Genomic DNA, 20,510 nt, shown 5'->3' with positions numbered 1-20,510 from the left:
TTAGAGTTTTTTCAACATTCAGCAGTCTGATGGCGGAGGGGAAGAAGCTTTTGCAGAATCTGCTGGTAATTAACCAAAAGCCGTTAACATGTGGGAGAGCTTCTTCTTCCTTTTAGTTTAAGAGTTAAAACATAATTTTTTAACACTCCAAATGCAGTAGGATTGTTTTGGTTTCCCTAAATTGAAAGATTACTAAGGTATGCTATTTGACAGGCATGACAGTTTATGTCTGATTTTAAATGGAAGTGTGTGTCATTCCACTATATCAATGCAGCAGACAGCCTCCAGAGCAGAGGTGAGAGGGCAGTCGGGTCAGGAATAGCAACAACAACTGCATACAATGGAGATAAATCCTCAGCAGCTGTAATAGAAAACCCTGTGTTGCTTAACATGCAATGAGTGGATGAGTGTCATTAAAAGTATTTCTGTAGTATTTCAAGTATTAAAATTAAACTACAGCATACCCACTTTGTCTCTGTGTTGGATTTGTAAAGTAAAGCCTTGTCACACCTTGACGATTTAGCCAGTGTATGCATGACGTCCCAGAATCTTTGAACTTTCTATTTATATTTTCAATTTTGGGCCTACACATTGCGTATTCACAACAAGTCCAGAACTTATGTCCAACGGCAGCCTAACATATGCATAACGCACGGATGTGTAGTCCCCATCAATTGTCACAAGCCAGTGTCCTGAGGGGGGCAGCGATGTGCCCTGAGGCACTCGGCCTGCATAAAAAGGCAGTGGGCATGAACACAGAGAGGTCCATCACACTCACCTTCTCACTCACCCAGTGATGGGGATGAAGTCTGGAGGAGAACCAATGGTTTTCTCCTGTGAACCCCCTTTAATAAAACAAAACGCTGCCAATAGGCCATTAAACAGTAGCTGAAAGTTAGAAACATGTTCAGCGGTTGTCTGGAAAACGTCAAATACGATGATATGTGTTGGAGATAAGTTCTTGATAAGTTACGCATCAGTTATGCACAAATTACTCATAGGTTTTGGTAAGATAGATAAGCTAGACGCCACAACTTTTGAGTAACTTACACTTAACGTATGTCAACGATCAGATAATTTACCAATAACTTATGTCCAACATACGAGCATGCGCTGGCATATGTAAATTTCCAGACCTACTTACTGTATGTCGACGTGTGCCTGCGTACTTCAGCTTGCTCATAACTTATACAAAACATACACATAACATATCCAACATATGGATATAGGGTTTTTGCCAGATTTTTGGTACGTCAGACATATGTTGGCTAAATCGTCAAGGTGTGACAGGCGCTTATAGCATTAGAATTGTACAAATGTCTTTAACCAACATGCTTACATAGAAATAGACGTAAAAAGGTCTTACCAAAGAAAGAGGAAACAATTAATATTTAGAACCAACTGACTCGCTGTTTCCTCTTCTCCTCTCAGCTCTTATGTACGATGGTGGCTGACATCTCAGCCCGAGCTTTGACCACATCTACCACAGATGATCAGCCTCTCCTCCCTCCACGCCACAATCAGCACACAGACCAGGACTCAGGCACTGAGGTGGTCTGTGACAAGTGCCCGGCAGGCACCTATGTTTCTGTCCATTGCTCACCAAAAATGGTAAGGGAGTGCAGCCCCTGCCCTGAGGGTACCTTCACACGAGGTGAGAACGGTGTCCAGCAATGCCACCGCTGTCGAGCTCCCTGTCCTACAGGCTTCATTGAGAAGGTGCCTTGCACAGCCACCCAGGACCGGGTCTGCACCTGTCCGCCCAACAGCTTCCTATCAAGGGACGGTGGTGGAGAGTGTAGACCCCACTCACTGTGCCCTCCAGGGACCAGGGTGAAAAAGCGGGGCACGGAAACAGAGGACGTTCTCTGTAAGCAATGCACCAAGGGGACATTTTCTCACGTGGAATCCCGTGCTATGAGTTGCAGAAATCACACAGATTGCCAGGCTCTGGGACTGCTGCTGCTTAAACCAGGAACAAAACGGACAGATAATGTCTGTGGACCCCCTTCTAGCACTTTATCAACCGTCTCACCAACCACTTCAATGGGGGCTGCAGAAGCTGCGTTTGTAAAGGGATCTACGCTGTCCTCAACAATGAATGGGCCTGAACAAAAAGGTGAGACTGGGGGACTTTATTAATCAGCCAATAATTGTGGACCTCACTTTTGGTGAAAACTTCCAACATTTTCAAAAAAGAACATTTTTCCGTTTGTTTGTTTCATTAACAACAAAGACGTAGAGGAAAAATTTCCTGCAAAATCAGCCGCGTTTGTCTAATGACTCCAAGGTTTCTTAGAGAATTTTATTGAACAAAATGCCTTAGTATGAAAGCAGAGGAACACAGTGGACAGGTCAGAGAGAATGACTGTAGAGGCAGGATTCTAAAAGCACTATCTCAAGCTGAAAGTGGAAAAAGTATGACACCAAATCAACCTAGAATGTCATGGATGTGCTAAGCTAACAAACCAGGCAAAGAGGGTGTAAATAAGAAGCAGCCAAAAAGACTATCATACCTTTTGGAGGTTTAAACATCCACAGCTCAGATGGAAAAAAAGAAACACAACAGACAATCCAGGGGTTACATTTTGAAGAAAATACAATACGTTTATGGATGATTAAAAAAAAACCCCACAGCTTTCATCATCATCTGAAAACAGAGAAATAGACAAGGTGGGAAAGGACAGAATTAGTGCATCTGAGGCACCAATGCTCTAGCTTGAGACCTCTTAAACGGACAACTACTTGTCAGGTACTTCAGACAACCAAAGGAAATGGAGTTTTCCATAAGCCATATAGAGAAGACACCCAACCTGATCTGGTCAGATGAGTGCGGAAACCTAGAGACTGTAGAAGACTCCAAACTAGTGTTAAGATGCACCTTACTGTGGGAACCTCAAACTTGAAAGCAATGATACATTAGAGTGGTTTAAATAAAGGCATATTGATGTGTTAGAATGGACCATTCCTTGTCTAAACCTGAACCCCTCCTACAATCTGCTTTTTCTAACTAGAAATAGCTGCTCACATTTGCTGATTGAACAGGTGATCAGAGGCACATCATTGAGTCAATCCATTACATGAAACCTAGATAAAAGACAAAGAATATCTCAAGTGTTACGTTGACGTTAGGGCTGAAACAATTAGTCATATTAATCTTGATTAATTGATTATTGAAATAATTGTAATAACTAATTTAGAAATCGATTAATCGTTAACTGGAGTATAGAGACTCTAAAACATGCATTTAGCTGACAGGGCAAACTCTCTCAGCAGTAGCTATACCAAATTGTAAAATAATATATTAATGTTTTGCATTTAATGTAAAACACTTTCAAAAAAAGACTGTCAGTATGCTCTATCCAGAAATCCTGAACTTTAAAAATGTTCACCTGGTTTAATTCTGTAAAAAAACTTCTGTAAGGAACATTTTACTATCCCATTATTATTGAAAAAAAATCTACAGGTTAATCGATAAGCAAAATAATAAATTTTTGCAGCCCTCCTTGACTTATAATTACTGTTTTACATTTCCCAGTTTATCAAGTTTATCTGCAACTTTAAAAAATGTGCTACATTTGATGCAAAGCTTTGATTCAGAGGTGCCTTTGTATTAGTAATCTATGTAAATACAAACCATATCAAAATAAAAAAATAAATATCAGATAATATGGAGATGTTTTTGATCCATATGCCCCTCATTCCCCACTGGAATTATGAAAGGAGGAATATATGTTGGCATGGAAACAGTTTGCTGGCCCTTTATATTAGGAATCTTTACACCTTTTATTTTTTCCCCCTTTTGGCTAAAATCCTCTCTGTAATTCCCCTAGTTTGTTTCCAGTATACCCTCTTTTACAGGTTTTACGTCATACTTCTCTCAGCCAGCCAAGCAGTCATTTCTCAGAATCAACCATCCATAGCTAGCATACCTCTCCCTCCCACTGAGCCCCCCCACAGCAGTAATACTGTCACTGCTGTTTGTGTTGGCAGTGGATCGATGGCCTTTGAGCCAGTTCATTTGACACCGTCTGAGCTGTTAGAAGGATGATGAAGCAGGGGGGCTAGTGCTTGGGGGGGTGTTGGATACTCAGGGCTGTTATTTTACTCCTGCTATTCTCTGGTTGTAGAGGAGGGGGTTGTTATTGTGATTCAGCAAGAAGAAGACAAAGAGATTGAATGTAAAAATTGTGTAGAGGAAGTCTGTTTTTCCTTCCGATGTTTTTCTGTAATTAGCTACGTACAGATTATTTAATGTTGCATCAGACATTGCCCAGAAATGTTCAGCAGTGATGTTGCATTGTTTAAATCCAGCAGAATGTAAAGATGGCTTAAGGCTTTCTTTGATCCATTGATATGTAGTTAAAGTCGTTGCAAAGTCATATTTAAATGTTAAATATTTCTGGCCTAAACATGTATATCGATGACTCTTTATCAGGTGATATTGTCTCAAAATTTAGAAAAATTCTTTTTAAAAGAAAAAAAAAATCCTGTCTTAACATCTGTTGTCAGCTTGAACACCTAAATTTGGCCAATCATATATCAAAGGTCATCTGTCAATCAAATTTTTTTGGTCAAAGCATCTTAATTCATATGTCGCAGCTAATATATGCCACGGTTAAAATAAGAATCATTTCCTTTCCCACTGAGTTCCGTCCCAGTGTTCACGGGGATGGACGTCTGTGTCTTCAGCAGGCGTAGAGCTAACAGAACTGGCAACGTTGCGAGGCAAGGGCTCAAACATGTACGGCTGGAAGCCTTCTACACCAAACCAAGCTTCTGCCGCCCTGGCGTCCTCTTCCACAACATCTTCATCCCCACTTTCCTCCTCTAAATAAAAAATTGGATGACAGAGGAGACTCATCCACGACCTCCGACACTAAACTCTCCTCCTCTTGCATGTTTCCGCTGTCCATAGCGTTCCTTGACAGTGTCGTTTCTAAGTCACCAATTTAGTGCTACTTGGTCCCAATGGAATTTCCCATTGGGAACCTACTAGCACTAAGTTGCTAACTGGTTAGCAAGATGCTTCAGAGACACCGGCCAACAATCAAACGTGCTTGCGAACCTTCCGCCACAAAAACCCCGCCCCCTTGATAAACAACCAATCACATTCACTTTATTCACTCGTGTAAAGTCGGGCACCACTAGGGAGAATTCGGAAATGCAACGGTTGGAACAGTCGCTTTTAATGAAAGCATTATAACGCTTTCATTGGTCAGTTATTGACACTGACACTAACAGGAAATAGAGGCTTGAAACAAGCTCTGGACACAGAACATGTTAAGCTTTGGATCAGTTAACCATGTCAAGCTTGGTTCCTTATGACCGTTTACACACCACGCTAGCACATTTCCTCACCTCCTAGTGATGATCTACGGTAGCACTGCTCTTTAGAGGTAAATAAGCAAACCAACAAGGCGGCGCCCATACCATTCAGGAAGTTATGTTTTGTTATCATTGTGATATTGTGTTGTCAGGCTAAGAAGGCAGCCTTTGGTGAATTTACTTGTCAGAGTCGGCTTTTGGGAAGTGAATACGACAAGCGATCGTCTAATCAGGACTTACAGACGCAGGACACAATGACAGTCCTTGAGGTCCATCACACTGCTAAGCAGAATCTTCACTGGAAATCTGTAAACTGTGGCATGGCAGGGAGGCTAGGATTTATATGAATGTCTGAATTGTCATTAATTAGGCCCCGTCCACACGAAGACGAACCCTGGCCTAAACGCACAAATTTTTCACCAAACCAGCCTCTCATCCACACGAAGCCGGCGTTTCTTCTTTTTTTTATTCAGCCTTCAGAGTGGGAAGATTTCGAAACGCCGTTTTCGTGTTTCCATCTTTACGCTCTAACCGCATTTTTTTTTTTACACGCATGCGTCATAGCGTCGCCTCTAAACACGCATGCGCAACACAGTATCACAACAACAATGGCGCCGTTGCTGCTAATGCTACTCACCCTGCTGTCGGGCTTACAACAGAATCTTCTTCTTCTGGAATATCTCCAGGAAGAACAGAGCAATATCGACGACATAGTTCAGCACCTGAATTTGACTGAACCACGAAAATGGACCCGCAGGGCAACCATGTATAAATATTAGTGCACATGCCCAACATTTCGTCGCTTATTTTTGCTTTGGCACCACAGCGCCACTTACAGGCCTGGCATACATTTTGCAGCGTTTTCATGCATTCGCGTGGACGCTCACATTTATTTTACGTCTCCGTCTTTACGGCAAACGTTTTGGAAAATATCAGCGTTTCGTGTTCGTTTTGACTTCGTGTGGATGGGGCCTTAAAGAGGCGGACTGTAAGGAGATGATGCGGTCTGCTCATGTGATCTTTGTTATCTGACAACTGAGCCAGAACTGAACGGCGCCAAGCCCTACTGATGAACTAGTACCAGTTTAGCTCAGTTGGGTTGTGTCTGGCGCGGTCCGGTTCAGTTGTGCGTGCCTTTTACACTAAGGAGTTATCTCAGTTACTGGGCTCGGACCGATCTCAGCACGGTCTCTAAAGCGTAGGGGAAATGAGGCTAGTGACCTTTAAAGCTTTTCAGGTACTGTTATCAGTAGCTGTTCACACTGGATTATCATTGATGCCTCAAACCTCCTTCCAGGGTGAATAATCAGCTCTTTGGTCTATAGAAAATTCCGCTTCGGATTTTACATACACCTGACTAAAATATGGACAAAGATTATTTTGAAAGTTCCAGAGAAATTAATTATAACCCTAGGAATGTTGCTGATGTAAATCTGGATGGATATTTAAGCATAGCTTCTAACATAATCTGTAGAGCTCATCTTAAATAGTTAGTTTACTTACTTCCAGACCTGATAATTAATTATAGTCAACACATTTTTCAAAGGGATTGTGGTTGGGGTTGTTCCAGCTTAAAGTTAGCCAGTGTTGACGTATGCTTGGGACCATTATTCTTTTAGATAATCAGTTATATGTTTTAACCATTTCACACAAACCCAACATTAGAGGTTGGTTAGGGTGGTAAGTCAGAAACCACCAATGTGCAAGAGTATCACTGTGATGGTCCATAATCTAGTTCATAGATCACAGAAGTGGTGTCCCTGCATCAAAATCAACAGCTTGAAACAGTTGCCCATGTGGACAATGCAAAAGTTATCTTGAGAAATGGTCAGATGAAACAGAAATATCTAAAATGATGAAGTTTATTTGGACCATTTAGGAAGAGGATTTTAAATACTGTATAGGGAAACCTCCAGATTCTTTCAAAGGTTTGAACCTGCTTCCACGTTCCAACCTGGAAACATGATAGCTGACACAAAACTGATCTACTCACTAAGTGTAAATCAAAGCAGGCTCAAACATTTCAGCAAGTTTGTCTTCATGAGTATGCAAAACCATGTTGCAATATTTGAAAAAATGGTTGCAAATTCACATGAAAAAAACTAGTGTGGCATTGATGTAATCGTTCATGATAAAGAGAGTCTATCCGCATAGATTAGTCTTAGTAGGAAAAAAGACGTCTGACCAGGATAAACTAATGCAGCAGAACTGAAGACTATCCTGAACATGAACATATTCTAAGGTAATGATAAAAAAGTTACAATAATATTTGGATAAAGCAATGTTTAAGGAATGCCATTGACCTAAACCATGTTGAAAATGAATGACTATCATTATAATGCAGGTCAGTGTCAGGAAATTGTCATATTTAAATACCTACTATATTATATAAGCTTGTATTTCTATTTTTTGACCTTGTTATAGAATATGTTGTTTGACCATTACTCCACCCTGGAACAACCATTAAAATCCCACCATTAATATAATATTCATGTTAATGATGGTTGCAGCTTTAACTAGGACTGTAATTATGCAGCATAACAAATCAATCATATTAGAAAACAACAGCTTGATAGATATTTCTTTAATAAAGATATTTTCATCTTAATGCCTGAAGAGATATTCTTACACGACAACAGGTTTCATATGTATGAAATACATATGAAACCTGTATGTAATATCAGCTGTGCTGCTGCCATCAACATCTTTGTTTATAGGTGTCCGAGATCTGGGTGTTTTTCAGTGTAGTCCTGTTTCTCTGGCTGGATGTGCTCTCTTCATCATCTTACATGGGAGCTGACTTGGAGCTTGTCTGCCTCGCTGTGTGTTTCCTGGACGGGGCCGCCTTTTACAGCTGCTTTTTCTATCTCTGCTTCTGTCTCCTTGAACCCCAGTCGGCCTCGGCAGATGGCCGCTCACACTGAGCCTGGTTCTGCTGGAGGTTTCTTCCTGTTAAAAGGGAGTTTTTCCTCCCCACAGTCGCTACAAGTATGCTAAGTGTGAGGAGATTGCCTTTGAGTCAATGAGTCGATACAATCAACTGGTTTTCCTTAGATAGAAAACTTTGAATCAGTTTGACTGTATGATCTGGTGAACTGTAAAGTGCCTTGAGATGCATGTGTTGTGAATTAGAGCTATAGAAATAAACTGAATTTAATTGAATTGAAAGACAAATAAGGTACGAGTCGGTAGATTTGGTGTGGACTAATAGAGCTCAGTTAAATTTTTCAGGATCTATAAACCTAAAGCCAAGCAATGGTCCAATAAATGTGACATTATAGTTTGCAAAGAGAAGAGGAAGACAAACAAAAAGCCATTTCTCTTGACATATATATGAGGCCATGATGCATTATGATGCTTCTTTCTCTTTACAGTCTGCTCTTTTACCCTGATAGTTATCATTGACTGGCAAAACTTTTGCATTTTGGGGGATTATAATTACCCACGGTTTACAGTCTGCTAATGAAAGAATAAAAAGGATTATTACACATCCAAATGACAATTCAGGGATTATATAACACAGATCCCATCAGCATTAAAGGTACAGAAAGCAGCAGGGAGTTGCCAGAGATAGCATTGATAATCAATGGGAGGGAGTGACGCACTAACATTGACAGAGCAGTTCTCTTTCCATGCCTGGAGAATTTGGCAGCTGTTGTTAACGTTGAATGCAACACCGCAGCACTCTAGATGCCCTTCAGCCGATTGATTCCTGGTACAGAGACTGACAGTGGTCTTAAACATTGGACTACATTTGCAGTGAGATGACAGGGCAGAGCACAGTGATTAGAAATCTTTGTAGTTGAAGCAAAAACACTTTATTGAAGCGGTTGTGTTACATTTCTCCCTGAATTCCTAATTAATTGATATTCTACTATTTATATTGAGTTATTCTTGTATTTTGCAGTCTCCAATGTCAGCAGCATAGCATCAGCTTTTTTTTTTTTAGACAGATTCACCTGTTCAACTGCTTAATAACACAGACATCAGCCTATCCCTTTGAAGGAATGCGTTCAGGGATTGGAATGAATAAAACAATGTATTTAAATTTTCCCCGCTTGTGTAGATCAAAAAGTGTACAAAACATGTTTACCATAAAAAATAGCTATCAGCAATTACAACATTAATTCCTAAAATGAACATATGCTTTATACACAATCTTTATTGGCTCAATATGCAGGACTTTGAATTAAACGGACTACAGAGGCAGAAGACCACTGACTGCTACTCTGCGCAAATAAAAACAATTGTGAGGCTAAATTACTTATATTCACAAAAAACACGGACTGTAATAGATTTGGAAAATGTTCTACTTTCAAAAGAGCATTTGGTACATCATAGTCCCCTACCCAGGCATTGTATCTAAACCATCTTATCCATAAATAACAACCACTGTATACCAGTCCTCTGATGGCTACTTCTCCCATGACAATTGACCATGTCAACAAGCTCCAACTGGATCCCTAAACATGACAATACATTTTTTTTTTCCTTTTCCCTTCCCAGTAAACACATCTTAAACCAGTATTGCAGCTTTTGTCCGTGGTCGAAAAAGAAAACACATGTATGATGTTATCACATTGATACACATGTTTGGGACATCTTTAAATTTTGTGTCAGCAAGAATTAAAGCGGTTCTCAGGGCAGAAAGGGGATGTTTTAGGCTATGAGGTTGCAATTTAAGGGACTAAAAAATCAAGCTTAGTCTCGCCTGTAGAGTGACACATCTTCAAGAATTTAGTTTTAGATTTTTCTCAACTGTCTCACAACAGCAAATTAAAATAGTGAAACTTTTCTAATTTTCTTTCCAAAAAAATGCACATGCACAACACTGTACCCACTCCTGAGAGGAAACGCCTATTAAACACATGCAAGAGCATGCACAAGCCCATTTCTCCTCGTGCACGACCACTTCTGAGGCTTCTTTTCCCCTTCTCATACACTTGTAGACACTGTTTCTCTTACGGCCCTCTGCCATTCTCAAAGAACCGTGGTGAGAAAGTTGAGCTTGAATGACTGTCTGAAACCGTAGCTCACCACAGATATATACCTGAAAGTGTGCAAGCGCAGACAAAGATAGCTAACGGGACGAGTATGTAGGACAGCCGTACGTAAACATATCACCAGAATGATTGACAATTAGGAGGACCAATTTTTGAGATCCCGTAAAAATTCAAAAATATCCACTGGACTTGGTTTTCAAGATTTGAAGACGTTTCGCCACCTCTCCAGGAAGCTTTCTCAATTCAAATGTCTGGATCCGCAGTGAGTTTGAGTCTTATATAGACAACGCCTTGTATCGCTTGGAAACATGCAATGGTTTCCAAGCGATACAAGGCCTTGTCTATATAAGACTCAAACTCACTGCGGATCCAGACATTTGAATTGAGAAAGCTTCCTGGAGAGGTGGCGAAACGTCTTCAAATCTTGAAAACCAAGTCCAGTGGATATTTTTGAATTTTTACGGGATGACTACGACCTGGATGACTGAGAACCTTCATCAGCAATTTTTGAGATGATTCCCCCCGAAAAAGAACATCCTCCATTATACCTTTAATATCAAACATCATTTACTGTAAAAGCAAGATTTGAAAGTCAAACTAATTTCACTCACTGGAAGAAACCCTCACAAACCCTAATAACCAGTACCAACTTCCATTCAAAACCCTTTTTACCAATTGATAAGGGTTAGTTTTTGGGAAACTTTTTTTTAGCAATAGGAGGCCAGATATCCAGCTTTGGGAATGTAGGTTCTCTCTGAATAAAAAACACAGCAAGGCGCTTAAAGGAAGAAGAAGCTTCTACTGGTTTCTAGGGTTACGCTCCAGGTCCTTTGCATGGATTAGGATTAGGCTTCACTCCTGTGAGATCTTCTGTTTTCATGGTGGCGCTAAGCAGTGATTCTCTGTCTCTCTGTTGACTCTTCTCCCTTTTAGGTTATCTTTTTTTCACCTTATTGCTGTATCTTTTTCTCAATCCAACCTTCACAGGTCCATCAGCAGCCATTCAACTGAGGGAACCTATAGGTGGGGGAAACAGAGGAGAGGAGCTGATGGTTGCCCATTCTGGCAGCTCCATCCCACCAAATCAGGAATCCTCATGGACTTCCATGTCCACAGCTCGAAAACAAACTATTGATCCAAAGCAAGAGCTGGGCGAGCCTATTGCGAGACCTGAGTTAAATAAGCCACGAATGGAGCGTCCAGATGGCCCAGAAGTAATCAGGGTTGGAACTGGTATCAGCAATGTGGCTAATGCTGGAAATGGGGATCCAGGCTCTGGCTACTACAGACCCAATCGCAGAGGTTCCCCAAGGCCAACCATGCATGATCACTTTGACATCAACGAACACCTCCCCTGGATGATAGTCCTGCTGATACTGCTGGTGCTGGTCGTGATTGTTATGTGTAGCGTCAAGAGGAGCTCTCGGGTGCTAAAGAAGGGCCCCATGCAGGACCCAAGTAGCATCATGGAGAAGGCAATTCAGAAGAAACCGTCTGTGCCTCCAACACAGGCCAGAGAGAAGTGGATCTACTACTACTCCAATGGCCAGGGTAAGGTTACACCATATTCTCTGATTTTGACACATGAGAACTTTTATGGTCCACATTGCCTGTCACATATTCGGGACAAGATTTAACCCTCTAAAATGGATTTACCTTAGTGCTATGTTGAACAAGTATTCACTAGTGTTGCACCAATACCAGTATCGGGCGGGGCCCCGATCCAGCACTAAATTGGCGGTATCGGCGAGTACTAACAAATACTGATACCATTTTCCATCCATCCATCCGTCCGTCCGTCCGTCCGTCCGTCCGTCCGTCCATCCATCCGTCCATCCATCTATCCATCCATCCATCCATTTTCCGTTATCCCTGATGGGGTCGTAAATAGGGGTACGTACCACAATACTTTGGTCACAATATGATATTATCACAATATTGCAATATCACTATACTTGCGATATTTCCCCCAACTATCAAATTAATTGTATAGATAAAAAAGCAAGTTCCGTACATGTTCATCAAAAGATATACATTAAGAGATATATTTTGGTATCCATGATATTTGAGTCATCTTCCACTGTTACTGCCTTAACTACAGAAATGGCGCTGCGCCGCACAGCAAAAAGTGCTCCAGAGCGCTATGTGCCAGAGTGAAGGTGCAGAGGTAGCCAATTTTCCCCAATTGTTTTAGGTAAAATGTTTTGTTTTTAAAAAATCGATACTAGAAACTGAAAGATAGTTATGATATTACACAGCTGCAAATAACGTCATATCACCAAACCGATTTTGGTGTGCTGGTGCCTATCTCCAGCTTTCATATTGATCATTCTATTTTTGGAATCTCGCAACTGATGCCTTAAACTGCGTCATATTGTCAGCTTTCATGAATTAATATTGAATTATAACACACTCGCCGTCAGCATCATAGATTGGTTCTGTGGGATCTACTGGTGTTCAATCATCTGTTGATGTGTATGAACTGCTGTTAGCTTCTAATCCAATCTATCGTTCCCCTTAGCACATGGTGTACAGGGTGGTGGTTACACAAATGAGGACATGACCCCGTTGTACTGTTACCCTTCTGTTATTGTCTTGTATCAGTGGCTATGCTCCAGTTCACTTTCAGATCTTTGTTCTCCTATTTCACCCTGGAATGCTCCTACTTTTCTGTTCTTATCTCTTTCGTCTCTATCTTCTCCTTTAAAATGTCTTCCCTGTTCTATTTTGACTTTTTTCCTTTATAGTTTTTTCCTCATTTAATCTCATAAGTCCTTGTTTTTCTTCTGTTGTTCTACTGCACACTTTTCTGGCATTCTTTCCTTTTCCATGTATGCACTTTATGTCATGTCTTAACTGGGTTACATTCTGTCAACAGGTGACAACATTCTTTTCTCCACCTCCAAGCTCTCAATTTCCACCTGAAACAAAGAGATGACACAGCACTCAATGGGCACCTCTCATTTGAGTCTCTTGGGTTTCCATGCAGAAACTTAGCAAGTGTATTGGTAAGATGAAGCAGAGCAGCCGCCTCTCTCTCTGTGCTCCCTCAGGGACAGCCCAGAGAGAACTGGAATAATCAGGTTTGAGCTGAACCAGGATTGTTGTTCGTTGGCGTGGCACATTATTGGGTCAATCGCTTCTCTAACGGGACAACAAAGAGATACATGGAGTGAGGGAAATAAAGAGAATGTGCAAAACCATTCAGCAGTGTTTGTATCTGTGTGCTGTTGTCGTGGGCCAATTATACTTTCCTTGCTGTTGTTTTGAAACTATTGAAAGCTGCCTGATAAGATGTATAAAGTTTGAAACAAACTTATTTGCCAGGGACGAAGAAGGCCGTAAAGTGACCACATGAAATGTTTTCAATCGAAGCTGAGAGTTAAAGGATCATAGCACAAGTTCCAGAATATTTGCAGAAGTTTTTCCTCTCTGGAAAATGACCTCAGTCATTTTTTTTAGAGCACTAATGTCATCCTAGGTAAAAAAGTTCAAAATGTTGAATTTATGCAGTGTTCACTATGAATGTGTTTTAGCCTTAGAAAGGCATTCAGTACCTTGTGTTGCTCTTTGAAGCTCTCCAGGAAATCGGTGATCAGAACCCTCTTATTTTCTTTGTACATGAAAAATTACTTTTTATCTAAACTGAGTCTTAACCTTATTTATGTATACATAAATATGCAGTATAATATATATCGCCCATTTCCTTCTGGTTCCAATAGCCCGTTTTACATCAGAGCGTTCTGGTTCCCCTAACGCCTGATGCAGACAGTATTTTGCCGCGCAACGCCTGAGCCGTCATGTCATTCATTTTATTGTCACTTATCATTATATGAGGTAGGCATTAGCATAAAGGGCCTAGCCTAAGGACCCACACTGGCAGTTTGTCACTCTTCCCGAACGGGTATTTGAACCCATACTGTTGGTTTGCAAGTCAGGTGACTTGTCATGTTATCTCACATGACAAGGTCACCCGACTTGGCACGCAGACGGTCCGGGTAATCCACCTTTACTAGGGGAGTTAAAGCACCCAAAGGTCAAGGCATCAGTGGTGCCCATGGTTGTTTGGGCAATCGGGCCAGTGACCCCCAAACATGAGGAGCGTTTAGGCAGTGGATGAGGTAGAGGTTTTGATATATATATATATTAGGGGTGGAACGGTTTACAAAATCTACGGTTCGGTTCGATTCACGGTTTCATGGTCACGGTTTTCAGTTCGGTTTGGTTCGATATATGTTGATTGTTACACCGAAATCCCATAAAAATTTATGAAATTAATGAAAAAATCCCCCAAAAAATAATGGATTGTAATTATTTTAAATGATCCACGGAAACCCTGGATCATTTCCGTATGTTTTGCTGCTTTGAATTTAGTCATCTGGCGCATGCTCTCTACCATCTCCAAGGGACTCAGAGGGGAGCCACAGTGGGGGCTGTAGGCTTTGCTTTGAGCAGCCGGTCTGGAGCGCAGCGGGGCGGAGCGCTGACGGAGNTTACTGTGCTGGAAACGGTGATACAGAAAAATGGAAAATGGAAATGGTGATAAAGCTGATACAGCTTCTCTGATTGATTGACTACATCAAGCTGCAAAGGTACAGTTTTTTTTTTTACTTTATCATCTGACAAGCTTGAAGGGTTTGTCAGATGATAAAGATGAGAAATATCTTAGCTTAATTTAAAACTGACTATTTACTTCCATCCTATTCCATCTATTAGACTCCAAATATAGCCATTTTGTATCACACTAGAAACAGGTTTTATTTCTTTACTCTTGTGTGGAGTTTCTCGGGTTGGGATGTTTTTTGTCGCTAATGCATTGATGGCAGAGGAGACTTAACTGAGCTTTAGGGGGAGTGTTGGCCTAGTGGTTAGAGCAGTACGTTTGTGTTTTGAGAAGGTTGCAAGTATCTGGTTCGATCCCCACAGCCTGCACTCTGGGTCTCTGAGCAAGATCCATAACCCCGATTGTGCCCCAGGCACCCCACTGTGGCAGCCCACTACTCCACAAAGGGATGGGTTAAGATACAGAAGGGAATTTCTCTAGTGTGAGATCAATAAAGTTGAATCCAACTATTTACCAGAGTAGCCCAGTGGACAAGAGCCACACAGAGAGTCATACTCATTAACTGACTGATAGAGCCTAAAGAATGAACTTTGGTAAATAGAGGAAAACTTAGTTTACATGTCAGGCAATTGTAAAGGCATGTATGGAAAAGAAATAAAATGTTTAATTTTAAACCTTCCACAGTGCACATTCAAAAAGTGATGAAGGATTTCTTTTTTTTATTTCCACCTTTTTGTTTTGCATTCATGTGTGTTCTCCTGCTGCCATGAGTAATGAGATGCCCATATGTAGGCACTTATGTGGAGCTATATGTATGCATGTGCAACTCAAACAGCTAGTTTACACTGCGTTTTACTCTCTGGAACATAAAACGAAACTGCTTCTTAATCCTTCCAAGGTGCGTGGCTGGCTCCTCTTGAAAGTTGTAATCCACCTTTACTAGAGCAGTTAAAGCAGCCGGGCAATAAAGGGGAAAAGAAAGGGAAACGTTAAAGCATGGATCACACACATGCGCCACTTGGCATTTGGTCAGGAAATGGTAAAAAATGCTACTCTTCCACCGCAACTCTGAACAAGGCTTTCCGGGTCCACAGGCCAGGTTTGTGTTACTGTGATGATGGTGGAGCTATCACACACACAAAAATAAATTGCAAAAAAATTCAAATTTTCTCATTCAAAAAAGATTTTCCATTATGTGAATTAATCCATTACCTATTATAACTGTTTTGTTTTTTTACCAGAATATATTTTATTTACTTTTTGGATGTATTTAATTGATTGATTGATGGATTCATTGATTGATTCATTGACTTTATTGATCTCACAGTGGAGAGATTTACTCATTTCATCAGCTCAAATAGTAAAGGAGAAAAAGAAGGTGCCAAAGGAAGAAAAAGGTGCATGGGATATATACATATATAAAGTGCGTCCATATATGACAGGTCTTTTTTATTTTTTTTAAGGCAGGATCATTATACAGGGTTATTGCACAGGGTGTTTACATGGGTATTTATATAGATACATATTTATATTTATATATATATAGTTATTGCACAGGGTGTTTACATGGGTATTTATATAGATAGATATTTATATATATAGTTATTGCACTGGGTGTCAAATATAGATAAACAGGTTATTGCACAGGGTATCAAACAGTAATTACACATTATAGATTGCACAAGTTATTGCCGTCGTAGTGTCGCACTGTAGAGTCTGATTGCAGCAGGGATGGATGACCTACGGTAGTGTTTCTTTTTACAGAGTATAAAAGTATTTTACTAAAGGAGCTGCTCAGCTCCTCTACAGTCTGGTGCAGAGGGTGAAAGGTGTTGTCCATGATGGATGTGAGCTGGACAGCACCCTCCTCTCAGCAACTTCCTCCACAGAGTGCAGCCCAGGACAGAAGTGGCTTTTCTCACCAGTTTGATCAGTTTCCTTTGTCCCACTCTGCGCTGCCAGCAGACGACACAAGGAAGAGGCCTGATGCCACCACAGAGTCATAGAAGGCCTGTTCACTCCAAAGGACCTCAGCTTCCTATTGAGTTAGAGGTCCTTTTTTTCTACCTTAATAGAAAACAACATTAATCAACCCTTATCTTGGGCAAATCCTCCTGCCTCACAGAAACTGTGATTTAACAGCAAATATAGCGATCCAATACAGAATCCGTTTGGATGAGGATTAATTAAAAATAATAGCATCATGTCATATTTTGAAATTAATAATGGATTCATAAACGTACAGTTTGACATATATTTCACATAAAAAAAAAAATGTTTTTTTTTTTAACGAGTTAGTGGAATTGTAACAGCCCTGACAATCTTGTTGGTGCCAGTTAGGCGAATAATAACAAATAGTAAACTGAGAGTGTTTTCTTTATGGTCTAATTTGAAATTCTCAGAACTTAAAAAGCACAAAAGCAAATCAAAACCTGTTTAAGAGGAACGTCACAGCAAATATCTAGCTTAATACGTCACATGGCTGTTTGTCACTATGCAGATGATATCCAGATAAAACTATCACTAAGACAACACAATAAATTGGGTCTAAATTTGACTTTTTTTTCAAGTTGAATCCTGAATGACCTTTACATTTTACTGATAACAAAACTGAGATCAATTATTTTAGCCACACTTATGAGCTCCCTGATCTTGTTGGTCATTATTTAACTTTTTTTCCACTGTTAAGAACCTTGGTGTAACCTTTGATGAAGAGTTTAAATTTGACAAGGAAGTGTGGTCAGTTATAAAGTCACGTTTTTACCGAGTCAGACTTTTAGTTAATGTCGAAGGATGTGTTCCTTTCAGGAATCTGGGTGCGTGCCTTTACAACATCACATCTGGGATAATGTAGCTACGTTTACTGGGACATGTTTACTACATATCCTCCATACTGACTTGTTCGTACACTGCTTAAGCATTTTCAGCAGGCTGTGCGTGTTACTTGTATTAATTCATTTTTTTGTGTGCATGTGTGCCTTAATCAATATGCAGATCGTATTCTGAAAAGCACCAAAAACATTGTCACAGGCCAACACACATTAATGCAGGAATAAGCAATTCTTTATGCAATCAATCCCCCCCAAATTATCAAGGCTCATTATTAAAGTCAGATAGTGTTGCATTTCTCAATAAAGAGTTTATTTAAAAACAACGGATTGACAGTGGGTAGGCTAGGCCTCTAAAGCAGGAACCTCTACAGTAGGGAAGCAGAAGTTAGTGACTACAATAATCTGGCGGAGGATGAACGTGTGAATCACTAACCAGGTCTTACAATCCGTGCCCAGAGGAAGAGGTGGATTCGTGTTGGAAGGTGGACAGCTTCCAACACGATGTGGCGAACGCTGCCCAGAGACGTCCAGAAGCTGAAGCCTTGAAGACTGTAGAATTAGCAGGAGATCTGATCCAAGCTGATGAAGGAAGGCAGGATAATCCATAGGGTGAAGCCTAAGCCGGTGTTGAAGGCGTGCTTAGGATTCAGACATGGGTGATCAGTGGTCCGAAGAGGTACTGAAGGAAAATCCAGGACGGTGTCAGGAATCAGTTCCAGATTTGGGCAACAGGCAGAATTCAGCAAAAATCCGAGGACAGTTCAGGAAAACATATCAGAACGGGAACAGGCAAGGCTCAGAGTTCCAAAGGCAGAATGGGTCAAAATCAGGCAATAAGAAGCATGCAGGTACGCTAGAGAACTCTCACCTAAGGCTCAAATAATCTGGCACTGATGACAGGGAGCAAGTAGGTTAAATAGAGACTAGAGCAGGTGACACAGATGAACGGTGATCAGAAACTGGGGTTTCAGGTGGATGAAACCCCAGTTTCTGATTGATTCATCCAGAATGAATGAATGAAAAGAAAATTAAAGCCAGTCATAAGCACCAAGATCATGAAAAAAAAGAATGTTAACTGTCACCAAAAACCATCAATCATAGAGCTTATAAAGGGATATTTCAGGGGGCGTGGGCACCTGAAAGTGCAAATCACTAACTTGTGGAAAGAGCCGACGATTTTTTCCCCACCCCAATGTTTTTAACAGACTCTACCGAAAGCACAGCTATGTAATAACACATTGTTATAAGCCTATCTTGTTTTGCAGAGCAATCTTTCTGGATCACCCTTAACATGCCTGTAAAATAATAGCACTCTTTTTTTGGAATCTGTAAAGATCAGACCCTCTGTGTTTCACTCTCATTTTAATTCAGGTCACCATTTAAATGTTTTAGTAGTTTTTTTATCATCCAGTACACATCAGTAAGTTTGCCAAATCATACCAATGTTACAAAGTAATCCTAAAACAGAGGTGACATCCAGCAATAACCACTTTTTTTAATCATCAACTCAATTCAACTCAATTCAACTTTTATTTACAAAGCCCTTTAAAGCCACCACAGCTGCCACAAAGTGCTGTGCATATCAGGTAATGTTAAAGTTGTGCAAAACAACATAGAAGATAAAAGGAAGAAAACAAATCAGCATAAAAAACACCATCATACCCACCAAAGTAGATCAGGTGGAAGCAGGTTGAGGTCAGGCTTTGGGTATATATTTACAGCGTACAGTTTCAAAGAAAGATATCGAGGAAAACGTGAAGGAAAACAACATTGTATCTGCCCACCATCCTTCCTCGTTAAACATCCACACCTTTAATAATGCCAAGTTCCACATCCAAAGCCAGCGGGGAGCCATGTGTTTGACTCTACGGCTCCGTGCAGTATCAGGGTGGGCTGGGGTAGCCTGGGACTGATTGTGAAGAGCAGAATTTAAGGGGGTTGTTGCTTGGTCGGAGTTTCGCAGCCCCTGCTGTGCTCCCACGCAGCTGCCCACACATTTCATCAATTTAACTTTGTAGTTTCCCGAATTAGGGGAAAGGACTATGTAACATGAGTAATTCAGCAGAATGGTATTTGTTAAGATGCTGATGCATACACCCTGCTTCAAATCATTCTGCACATAATTACAGGGTACCGAGCTAAGACAACATGTTGGGTCCACAGGTTTTATCTTGGTTTCATTTAGAACTGTAGTGTTTTTTAAGGTAAGATGTTTTAAAACTTCAAGCACAAGTTTCAAAGGAAAAATCTGATAGAAACTCTTAATGAGGCCACATTGAAACTAAAAGAGCCCTAAATGTGACCTTGTTAATGAATCTGTGTGGGATGGATGTTGGTAGGAAACTGCGGATGGAGTCTGAACGGAAGACCTTCAACTTAGCAGTACTAATTGCAAGTTATTAGTGGGGATAAGGTCAAATCACAGTCACTGCAACTATAAATCAGTTAGAGGTAAGCATCACACTGCGTGAGACAGCATGAGGTCAGCTTTAGTCTTAATAGTTCAAAGTGTTTTTTGTTTTTTTTTACAGTTTAAACCTTTAAAGTAGAGAAATAGTTGCTAGATAGTCATACTAAATTTCTAGGGCTACATTATGTGACAACGTTTTCAGCAAACATTTGTCCTGATACTGTTAAAGGAGAAGTTCGGTTTTTTACACTTTAAGCCCATTTTCTGTAGTGTCCAGGATGAAATCGAATGATCGACACCAAAAGTTTGACAATTGCTCCTGTCTCTGCTTTTTGGCTCATTTAGAATCACCCCCTGGCTGCTTTAGAATGGCT

The 20,510-nt window shown here is 40.6% G+C and overlaps 1 protein-coding gene across 1 annotated transcript in view; it reads left to right on the top strand.

The window, feature by feature from the left end:
- tnfrsf21 (tumor necrosis factor receptor superfamily member 21) overlaps positions 1-20,510 on the top strand; it is a 56,881-nt gene that overhangs the window by 13,167 nt on the left and 23,204 nt on the right. Inside the window, exons 2-3 of the mRNA XM_015391956.1 lie at positions 1,432-2,119; positions 11,319-11,882. Of these exons, the coding sequence (XP_015247442.1) occupies positions 1,432-2,119; positions 11,319-11,882 (1,252 nt within the window). The remainder of the gene's footprint in view (positions 1-1,431; positions 2,120-11,318; positions 11,883-20,510) is intronic.

The sequence above is a fragment of the Cyprinodon variegatus genome, unplaced genomic scaffold, assembly GCF_000732505.1.
Source record: "Cyprinodon variegatus isolate N-32 unplaced genomic scaffold, C_variegatus-1.0 Scaffold567, whole genome shotgun sequence".
Classification (NCBI taxonomy): domain Eukaryota; kingdom Metazoa; phylum Chordata; class Actinopteri; order Cyprinodontiformes; family Cyprinodontidae; genus Cyprinodon; species Cyprinodon variegatus.
The sequence above is the reverse complement of the archived record's forward strand: the minus strand, read 5'-3'. Positions and strand labels throughout refer to the sequence as shown.